Source organism: Vespa crabro, chromosome 9, assembly GCF_910589235.1.
Source record: "Vespa crabro chromosome 9, iyVesCrab1.2, whole genome shotgun sequence".
NCBI classification, from domain to species: domain Eukaryota; kingdom Metazoa; phylum Arthropoda; class Insecta; order Hymenoptera; family Vespidae; genus Vespa; species Vespa crabro.
In genome coordinates, this window is record NC_060963.1 from 2,380,796 (window position 1) to 2,392,500 (window position 11,705).

The window sequence follows — 11,705 nt, forward strand, 5'->3', positions numbered from 1 at the left end:
TATCGAAAATACTTAATATTTTCTTCCTTGAATGCCCTTTAACTTCAGGGCACACCATCAATCCGGTATGGTCTAGTGGCTAGGATACCTGGCTTTCACCCAGGAGGCTCGGGTTCGATTCCCGGTACCGGAATATATATATGTATATTCTTTTTTATCAAAAATACTTGATATTTTCTTCCTTGAATGCCCTTTAAGTTCAGGGGATACCATTAATCCGGTATGGTCTAGTGGCTAGGATACCTGGCTTTCACCCAGGAGGCTCGGGTTCGATTCCCGGTACCGGAATATCTTTTTTTCTTTCCTTTTTATTTTTCTTTTTTTTCTTTTTTATATCTGTTAATATCTCATAATATTTGACACGTATTTATATTAAACATAAAGAATGTAAATTGAAAAAAAAAATGTCGTTTACGTATATGATGTTCAACAATGTTTTCTCGTGAGATAAGGTGTCTTCCTTTCTTTTTTTTTTTTTTTTTTAATTCTTAGTTCGATTTATAGTGATTCTATTTACGATCACGTTTCAGTATTAATAAAAATGTTTTCGTTTAGTAAAGAGTATTATTCTATAGAATAAATTTAATACGTTTTGTGTTAATTGGCCGTACGAATGTATTAAGCGATTATGGTTTGTCAAGAGTCCGGTATGGTCTAGTGGCTAGGATACCTGGCTCTCACCCAGGAGGCTCGGGTTCGATTCCCGGTACCGGAATTTATCTTTCTTTTTTTTTTTTTTCTTTTTTCATTTACGTATTTTTCTTCATATCATTCAAAATCTATGTTTTATTTTTTTTTCTTCCAATCCTTTTCTTTACATAAAAAGAATTGTAATAAAATACTATCAATCGATACAAAGTACAAACGTGAATTTAATTGACATAAATCGAAACCATGATGATTTTTAATAATGGATTATTATTGATTATGCCAAAGGAAAAAAGAAAAAAAAATGATTTCTAAATTAAATTATTGTTATATCGAAATCTTACCTTAACTTGACCGACGGACAATGTCTTTGGTGGTTGATTCGCACGAACGACAAATTCTGGTCCTACGCATTGTGCCTTATTAAATGACCTCATTGGTCCGCCTATGGTCCTGTAGAGTCGCGACGGTGCCCTTTGAACTGCTTTACCACGTCGTGCTCTCGGACCATTTCTCACTATATTTCTGCACATATGTATAATAACATTAACCTCACAGATAATAGAATTATTGCTTTCAATATACACTTCATTTTATATATTCCATCTTGTTCCATTAATAATACTAATAAATCTAATAGATATCTAATGTGATATATAGCGAGTAACGAAAGAAACTGAACATTATTGCCCCATTTCTCTTTCTCTTTCTCTCTTCATCTTCTTTTTTTTCTTTTTTATTTTTCTTCTTTTTTTTTTTTTTTTTTTTTTTTTTTTTTTTTAAGTCATATTACTTTTCTTTGCTCTCATCGTGTTCCCTTAAATGACAATAAAAATGATAAAGGCTTATAAAAAGATTAGAAGAAGCCATTCATTAATATCCCACCCGCCCCTCCCTCCCTCCCCCATCCCCAAATATCTCCCATTATAGCTTCAATTGTTTCTAATATATTTCTAATATATCTTATATGCACGTATATATATCGTCCAAGGATTATTACGAATGTACATAAGCTTTTTATTTAAAATACATGGAAAATCATGAATAACTTTTATACGGTACGTAACATCTGATGAGCGTTAATTATGGCTTTAAAATATGACAAAATTTAAAAGTTTCATCCTTTTCAAGCAAATTATCTCTACCCCGAAGGGATTATTTTCGCTTGATCCTCTTTTCAAACGTTATAAAAAAAGAGAAAAAAAAAGAGAGAGAGAGAGAGAGAGAGAGAGAGAGAGAGAGGAAAAAAAAAAAGAAAAAAATGCGCGCGCACAAACACACACGTACACGCACACATATAAGAAATAATATTTTACGATTCGTAAAAGATCGAATCGAGGATCAAAGAGATATAAGTAATTAATTGATTGATCGTTTGATAAAAAAAAAAAAAAAAAAATATTGACACTCGAATCAATTATCGTATATTACAAGTAACAAAATTTGATTTCTAAGGAAGACCAGATTCAGAGAGACAACATTTGATTCGATTCATTCGTAGTAGTAAGCTTGATCCAGTCTCTCTCTCTCTCTCTCTCTCTCTCTCTCTCTCTCTTTCTGTCTTTAAAGGTGGTAACTTTAGAGAGTCGACCTAGATCGCTTGAAAGCGTTTATTAACACGGATGTATGACTTGGGCCAAACTTAATAATGGCCGCATAAAGGGTGCGAGAATATCTGAGAACGCTTCGAGGCCCTCTTTCTCTCTCCTTACTAATTTAATGCTTTTCCCCCACCCTATTCTCTCTACTATCTCTCTCTCTCTCTCTCTTTCTGTGTATAACACGATTGATGAAATTCCAAGGAAATCGCTGAAATTTTGGACGTTAATCTCCGTGTTATTAATCGAAAACAATTTATGATATATTTTCAAAAATTTTTTAACGACATAAAAAAAAATGTTAACAGTCGAATCAACAGCAGTTCAAAATTATGAAAATATTTTCGCTCGTAATCCTCTTTCTGTTTTTGTTTTTTTTTCTTTCTTTTTTTTTTTTTTTTTTTTTTTTTTTTTTTTTTTTTTAATTTTATTTATCAACACGCTTGCGTTAATTGTTAAATTAATTGAACGAACAAATTGTTATATCATTGATTGTTTGGTTTTTTTTTTTTTTTTTTTTTTTTAAATATTTTTACAATATTTAATTCTGAAAAATATTTGCAATCGTAATTCTCTCTTCTATTTTGTCTCATTAACACACATTTAATCGATATAATTATTAAAATTAATTGAATAAATAAATTGTTAAATCATTGATTGGACCATTGTTAAAACAATGATAGTACAATCAATGATATAATTTTGGAAAATATATTATTTTCATTAATAACTCTCTCTTCTTTTTTCGATCGATTGACAAAATTTTAATTCGATTAATGTTTCAAAAAAGATGTATTCGTACCTTGGCGGTTTGGCAGGTGGTTCAGCCGATTGATTATTACTTTCCATATCTGAGAGCGGTGCCTTTCTCAATGTGGTAATAATACGTGGTGGTTTTGGTGGTCCTTGGGCACCTCTTGTTCTTATGGAAGACAATGGATTTTGTTGTTGGATCATTTGTTCCTCATTTATTGGGATTCGATGGTCATTCGTGACAATATTTGGTTGGGAAAGTCTTTTAAATTCTGTAGATTGTTGTTGCTGTTGCTGTTGATGTTGTTGTTGTTGTTGTTGTTGTTGTTGTTGTTGTTGATCTCTGTTAGATAACTGAGGATTTGAATTTTGCCTTTCCAAGCTGGGTTTGGTCCTTTCATAAATATCGTCAGCTTTTGAGTCCCAGGCGCCATTTGATGGTCTTCCGCCACCATTTACGTTGTTACTGAAAAGAATTGGGAAAATGAACATTTTTATTATGCTCGTTCGTTCAAAGAAAACATATAGATACAAGAGAGAGATAGAGATAGATAGATAGATAGATAGATAGATAGATAGATAGATAGATATATATATATAGATAGATAGAGAGAGACAGAGAGAGATGAGATGAGATACCTGTTCGTCGTTGCATTAGACGTGTAAACATTGTCCTTTCTCCGAACTGGTGCAGGCGTCTTTGCAGAGAATCCATTCACACGGACATCCTGCGAGCTAAGGAACGGTTTAACAGGCAACGCATATATTGGATCGTTGTAAAGGTTTCCCGTGGGAGCGTACTCGGAGAAGATGATGGGCAGATTGCCACTGCTCTTTGTCTGTTGAAGTCGAGTAGAAACAGGCTGAGAATAGGCTCGCATGTGATTGTGATTGTGCTGTTGAAGTTGCTGCTGCTGTTGCTGATGGTGAAGATGTTGTTGCTGTTGGTGGTGTTGGTGTTGCTGTTGATGTTGTTGTTGTTGTTGTTGTTGTTGTTGTTGTTGTTGTTGTTGTTGTTGATAGTGTAAATGATGATGACTGTGACTCGGTATAGTCACGGAAGGTCTACCACTCGTTTGAATATCCAACTGAGATTGAAATTGTGCTCTGCAATTGCTCAAAGTCATTTCCGTTCGTCTCTGATGTTTCTGTTGATGCTGATGTTCTTGATGATGCTGCTGCTGCTGCTGTTGTTGTTGCTGTTGTTGTTGTTGGCTACAGAGACTCGTTAGATTCGGATGAGAACGTGAATTACGCGACTGCGTTTTAAAAAGAGCACCCTTTTGATGATGATAATGATTATGATGATTAGGATTAGGATTAGGATTATGATTATGATGATAATGCTGATCTTGTTGGGTCTTTGGGAAAAGCTGATTGACTTGGCTCTGAGGATTTATGGATTCCTGTTGCCTGTTTTGTTGTTGTTGTTGTTGTTGTTGCTGATGATGAAATTGTTCATTCGAACGTCGTAATTGTTTTAAGTTTTGTTCCTCGGCTTGCACGTTCTCCGCTCTGTTCTCGTTTTGACCGTGTTGATGAATTTGCTGTTGCTGCTGCTGCTGCTGCTGCTGCTGTAATTGCTGTTGCTGCTGTTGTTGACGTTGATGATCGTGTTGCTGCTGTATCTGATAATTTTTATGAGATCGTTCGATCGGATTACTCAATGTTGGTAAACCGTTCAAACGATTATAGGCCGCACGTTTTCTTGCAGCATACTGTGCCGATCTCACTACTTCTCTATACATGTCCATGACAATGTGAGTGAAGGGTTTCGATTGCAGACGGGTACGGCAGTATTCCGATATCACCTTAAACATAAATATTACACAATAATGTAAGATAAAAATTATTGAGAAAATTTTTTTCGATCGAATTAAGAAATTGAATCTTTCTTCCTTTTGTTTTTTTTTTTCTTTTTTTCTTTCTCGTGAATTTATTTTTATTGAATTCATTTTGATATATCGATTCATTTTATGAATTTATTGCACGTAATAATCCGATTGGTCTTGAATTTTGAAACTAGCACCACTTTCAAACGTAGACAAACTATTAGTTCGAGGAGAACAATAGCACCAAGTTCTATAGACTATGGATCCAACGTAGAAGTGACCCGACCCTGTTGGCCATTATCACTCCTTTGTATTCCCCAAACCTGCGAATGACGAACTTTCGAGACAACGCTGTTCGCGTCCAAGACAAAAACGAACGATTAAATACTTCCTGCTAGTGACAGAAATTATTTAACACAGATACGATTTTCTTAGGAACGATCCTCTCTTCTCTATCCATTTAATAATCCATAAATTTGTTTTGTCGATTAATTTTCGTTTGTGAGAAAAATTTTAAGTTTATTGTTAAAAATTTATATATATAGAAAAAAAAAAACAAAAACAAAAACAAAAACAAAAACAAAAATAAATCTAAATCTCTCGTATTCAAAGTATATACATGTTGTTCCCTGAAATACTAACTCCGAATACACTTTTCATCGAGCTCATGTAATCGATAGTGTGTCTCGAGTGGACAAAAAAGAGAGAAAAAAAAAACAAAAAAAAAAAAACGAAAAAAAAAAAACAAAAGAAGAAAAAAGAAAGGAAAAAAACTATTTGAAAGACAAACAAACAAAACAAAAAAAAGAAAAAGAACTAACGAAAACAAAAACACAAACGAAGAAAAACCTAGAGAGAAAAAAAAGGAAAAAAAAAAAAAAAAAAAAAAAAGAAAAACAAATAAAAATAAAATAAAACGAAAGCAAAATATCACTTTTCGATCGCACAACATTTATACGAAGAGAGTTCTAAATTCACTATCGCAATAATTTATCAGACAGTTTACTTTAATTAATATATTCGATTGGCTATATCCAAACTTAGCACGTTCCTATACGCTTCTCGCAAATATCTCAATATAATACGCATCCCACCTAATATTGACGCAAATTTCCGAAGCAAAACGAATTTAGATTGTTATTATACACATAGATACATACACGCATATATTCATCCATAAATACATAACACATCATATATACATAAGTATACGTGATACATGTATAGACATCATCATATTATGCATATTTGCACTTTGATAATATTGTTAATCGAAAACTTAAACGACATGTTACTGTTCAACAGATCATCACACATCATATTGATTTGACACGCATGTGAAAATGATCGTCGAATGAGCTCTCTCACTCTCTCACTTTCTCTATCTCTCTCTCTCTCTCTCTCTATCTCTATCTATCTATCTCTATCTATCTCTATCTCTGAATTAGACGATGAATTCAACTGACAAGAAGATACAGGCAATTGTTAGTGCATTCATCTGAACAAGCTGCGTCAGCTGCGATTATTTACAAAACCTTATTCGTTGAATAATTCATTCATTCATTTACCGATTCTGGTTACCTACCTACCTACCTACCTACCTAACTACCTACCTACCTACCTAAGCGGACCAAACGTAGCGTATTGTTTCGACGTGAAATAATCAATAACGACGATAAATCATACGGTACGCCGGTATTGCATTTACCATTTACCAACGTGTTTCTTTATCAGGCTACAGTCACGAAGGACAATATGGCACCTTGCCAAAATTAATATCTAATGATCATTAAATTATCGAAAAAATTCGAACATTATTAAAATCATTCGATTATTTCTCTCTCTCCCTCTTTTTCCTCTTTTCCTTTCGTTTTCCCTTTCGTAAAAATTTCACACATCACATTTATTTCTTATTATTACTTTTATCTCAGATAAAAAAATTGTCGAGAACGGTGACACATTATAAGATCCTTCGATCATTTCTTCTTCTTCTTCTTTTTTTTTTTTTTACATTCCTTTCACTTGGATAAAAATTTTATATATACATATATAATTAACAGAGAACGATAATTACAAAAATCGTTCTTTTTATCTTTCATCGTCAGGCGAATCAAGGACACAAGCAAAGCGTATCGAAATTGATCATCTTTCGTTTCGAGTGCGATAAATCATTGAGGAAAAAAAGAAAAAGAAAAAGAAAAAAAAAGGAAGAGAGAAAAAGGAAGAAGAAAAAAAAAAGAAAAAAGAAAAAGAATCACGAAGCACATATTAAGAGATGTGATCCATCGATTATTATTCTATATCATTATTATTTGCATAATTTCTTTTTTTTCTTGTTTTTTTTTCCTTTTTCCATTTTTTTTTCTTTCTTTCTTTCTTTCTTTCTTTCTTTTGCTTCTATAAAAAATTCATAACGAACTCTCTACTCGACCAACTTAAAGCGTCACATGCAAATGCTTCGACTCTGTGCTATGACCATGGAAACCTCCCCTCCCCCTCTCTCACTCTCATATACAAGCATACTTACATACACACATACATACACACGTAGGATAGATAATTCAATTAAAGCAGGCTTCCATGTCCGTCACAGTGAGAGTTCAAGGGCTCTATGCGATCGCGTTAAGTTCATCACGAGTACCCTCTCTTCTCTCGTTCCTGACGTCTTCTCTTCGGGGCCCTGTTAATTATCGTCATGGCGATTCTCTCATATCTAATGTTAAACTTATTATCTTTCGTCATTATTTTATTATCTTTTACCTTTTGTTGTTGTTGTTGTTGTTGTTGTCGTTCATCGATCGTTAGATAGTAAACTTTTTGTAAAACGAACGTTACAGATTATATTTATGTATTTATTTTTTACGTTACGTACTTTTTTTTATATTCCTTTTTTTCTTCTTCTTCTTCTTCTTCTTTTTTCTCTTTTAAGAGGTAATTAAAGCATTTTTAATTACAACGTCACGCATACATATTAAAAATATTATGAAATACGGGCATCGTCATATCGCACGTGAATGTTACGTTAGTTTCCATCTGAATGTTCTCTATTTATTCTTTAGATTAAGATCTCATGAACGTATTATTAATTCAACGAAATTTTAAAGAAATATTTCATTCGAAGTATATAGCCATTATAATTCGATTTCGTTCGTATATATTTAAACGATATACGAATAGTAAAATAATAATATTTTAAATAATAATAAGATTATTTTATAATACGATTATATTACAATGACATTAATAATTCCGAGGACAAAAATATAATATATAATATCTCGAAAAAAAAAAAAAGAAAGAAGGAGAAAGAAGAAGAAGAAGAAGAAGAAGGAAGGAAAAAAAGAAAAAAGAAAAAATGAAACAGAAGAAAAAAAATATGAAAATGATTTTTTTTTTCGGAATTAATCAATGAAAGAGATTAATTTCGTTTCTATGAATGAACAAAACAAAGTCAACAATTTACGAGTACAATTAACACGATGGTTATAGTCAATGTTTCAAGAAATAATCTACGAAGAGATCCATAAAGGATTCATAGGATCTATAAGAGACGTTAGTTGATAAACTAATTATTCCTTATTACATATTATAAAGAGTGTTATCATTGAATTATTTCATTGATAGACACAATTTCAATTGGATCGTAAAATTTAATTTGTTAATGACACGAATAATATCGAATATTGATATAACATCATTGAATCTTTAATTTCTTAATGTAATTAAAAAATAATTCATAAGTATTTGTATTATAAATTACATTATTTTAATTATAATATTCTCTCTCTCTCTCTCTCTCTCTCTCTCTATATATATATATATATATATATATATATATAAATAAAGAAATAAATAAATATATTAATTTTTAATTGATCAATAAAGAATAATAATCATATAATTATATATTTATTAATATAATAATATATTAATATATATATATATATATAATACACTTGCAAACACATATCTGTTTGTATTTGTGTGCGCGCGCGCGCGTGTATATATGTAAGGACGTTGCAATAAATTATTTCATTTTTTGACATACCTATAGAAAGAAAACGGAAGAAGATAAGGGCGAATGGGTATCTCGTAAAATCCATATCGGCGTCGAAGGATTTATGCTTCGAAAACAGCGGATTCAGAGGATTTGAAAGATGAGAATGCACTGCAATCGCCAAGTGATATCGCCTAAATTATTTCTACCGGCCAATACGTTATTTCTTTAGCCGTTGTTTATTTATTTATTTTTTTTCTTTTCTTTTCTTTTCCCCTTTTTTCTTTTTTATATTATCGGAAAAAAGGGCGCTGCCCGATATCGTTCTTGTCATTTTTTAACAGAAACACGTTGACACGCGTATTATATCTTTTGTATATATATATAAAAATATTTTTATCAATTTTATTGACATCGAAAAAATGAACTTAAATTATTGTCCTCGAAATATTAACTATAGGATATACGTTTGAAACATTTTTTTTCTTTCTCTTCTTTTATTTGCATTTTTAATATTTATGCAAAATTATATATTTAATAAAACGGACATACTGTGCGTGTACATGTGTGTGCGCGTGTATGTATATAATCCCTGATAATTTTTTTGTAAAGTTACTTCTCGACGTGCACAAACGTAAGCTCTGTCCAAACTTTTTTTCCCTTCTATTTCTCTCTCTCTCTCTCTCTCTCTCTTTACTTTCTATTCTTTTTTTCTTTTCCCATCCCGGTTGAAAAAAATATCGTACTTCGCATTGACGTTTAACGTCGAGAAAACCATCTCTCGAAGGACATGTCGTTAGGGGAAAGAAATTATCTCACGGAGGGAAACTTTTTTTTTTTCCCTCTCTTCTTTTCTTTTCCTTTCTTTTCTTTTTTTACGGATTAGCATTCCTTCGTTCTCGTTCGGCTCAGTAACGTACGCATAAATTACGACAGAAAAGGTCTGACCGAATAAAATGGAAACGTTCCGTCGCGTAAATTTCAATGTATATTCACGTATGCACGTATGTACGTATGTACGTGTAAACTCGATGAGAAAGAAAGAATGAGATAGAGAGACAGAAAGAGAGAAAGAGTGAGAGTGAAAGAGGGAGAGAAAGAGAGAATGAGTGAGAGTGAAAGAGGAAGAGAAAGAGAGAGGGGGGCAGAGGGGGGAGGGGAAGAGGGAGATGGATAAATAGGAGCCATTTTCATGAGACTTACGTCAAGAAGATTCATCAGAGAGGCACGTCGACGAGGATCAGGTTCTGTCATGGCCGCTAGAACCGACTGAAGGGCTGACGAGGGTGAGACCGAGACCGTACCAGTTAAAGCCGCTACTCTAGGTGTCGTGTCCAGCAATGCTCTTCCTAACGAATACATCCACATCTGAAACGTACGCGCATATATAAGAAGGGATTAATATAATGTGAATAATTATTATATAATAAACGCGAATAATATTTTCATTAAGATCTTTTTATTACTTCATATGAAATGATATTATTTGTATCTTTATTTTAACCAACATTTAGAAACTATTTATATGTTTTTATTTAGAAGTTCAATGTCAATGTAAATGGATTTTAATGAATATTAATTAAATAAAATATTAGTATAATATTTTGTTTAATTAATATTCATTAATATTCATTTTATTATACTAAGTCTAATATCGTCACGCGATTACATTTTAATGAATCTTAATGAATACAAAAAAAAATATATATATATATATATTTATATTTATATTTATATTTATATTTATATACTATTCATTAGGATTCATTATAAAATATACACGCACGCACACACACGTATATATATTATTTTTTAATTATACAAATACATGGAAAAATAATTATTCGTGTATGATGAAAAAAGAAAAAAGAAAAAAAAAAAAAAGAAAAAAAGAAAAAGAAAAAAAGATCTTTTCAGTATGCACTTTCATTTAATTTAATGACTTTGACGAAATCGTAGAAAAATAAAAGAGGGGAAAAAAAAAGCAAAGAAAAAGAAAGAGAGAAAAAAAAAGAAAAAGGAATCAAAGATATCGTCGACCGAATTTAAGAAATTAAAGTGTAAAAAGGAAAATGCGTAATACGTATGTATATGTACATATATATTTATATATATATATATATATATATATATATATATATATGTATTCATATTATATATGTATATCTATCGCGCACAAGTTCGTCCAGATTCGAACCGTCAATAAACTAGCGAGTGCTAGATATCAGGCATTAATAGCGTCATTATACATTCGTGTTCTCGCCTAGTTCAAGAATAGTAACGCTTGCTGGCAATACAAAAGAACGTATCGATTATGTTCTTTCCCAATACCTAAAAAGTGGAATGAGATCTCTCTTTCTTTCTCTCTCTTTCTTTCTTTCTTTTCTTTTCTTCTTCTTTTTTCTTTTTCTTTTTTTTTTTTATTTTTTTTTTATTAATACAATTTCTATCATTTTCCATTATTATCAGATACATTTATATACGCCCCTCCCCCCCTCGCGCCTCATTCCTTTGAAATTTATTATATCTGATAAAAGACACGAAATATCGTCTTTCTCGCACAAATAAGTATTTCATTATATAATATTTATATTCTCTCTTTTTTTTCATTTTCTTTCATTTTTATTTCTTTTTTTTCTTTTTCTTTTACTTTTTGTAATATTATTTCGTTAATGGTAATACTATTTATATGCAAAGGAAAAAAAAAAAAAAAAAAAGAAAAAAAAAATTGTTTCGTTAATAATACTATTTCGACGTCTATCGTACCAATCCCTTATCACGTATAGATTATTGATTGATTGATTATTTTATCTCTCTCTCTCTCTCTTTTTTTTTGCATTTCGTTTTTAAACAATTCGAATGCATCAGAAATGGATT

The 11,705-nt window shown here is 31.4% G+C and overlaps 1 protein-coding gene and 3 non-coding genes across 9 annotated transcripts in view; 3 read left to right on the forward strand and 1 right to left on the reverse strand.

The window, feature by feature from the left end:
- The window catches only part of LOC124426925, a 79,421-nt gene that overhangs the window by 7,211 nt on the left and 60,505 nt on the right, over positions 1 to 11,705 (reverse strand). For all 6 annotated transcript variants that reach the window (XM_046969205.1, XM_046969202.1, XM_046969203.1 and 3 more), the window contains 4 exons: positions 10,032 to 10,196; positions 3,639 to 4,810; positions 3,049 to 3,465; positions 993 to 1,173 (listed from right to left, as the gene is read on the reverse strand). In XM_046969205.1, the coding sequence (XP_046825161.1) occupies positions 993 to 1,173; positions 3,049 to 3,465; positions 3,639 to 4,810; positions 10,032 to 10,196 (1,935 nt within the window). The remainder of the gene's footprint in view (positions 1 to 992; positions 1,174 to 3,048; positions 3,466 to 3,638; positions 4,811 to 10,031; positions 10,197 to 11,705) is intronic.
- Trnae-uuc lies at positions 62 to 133 on the forward strand. Its single transcript has one exon. It is a non-coding gene; the product is annotated as a tRNA-Glu (tRNA).
- On the forward strand, positions 217 to 288 carry Trnae-uuc. Its single transcript has one exon. It is a non-coding gene; the product is annotated as a tRNA-Glu (tRNA).
- On the forward strand, positions 644 to 715 carry Trnae-cuc. Its single transcript has one exon. It is a non-coding gene; the product is annotated as a tRNA-Glu (tRNA).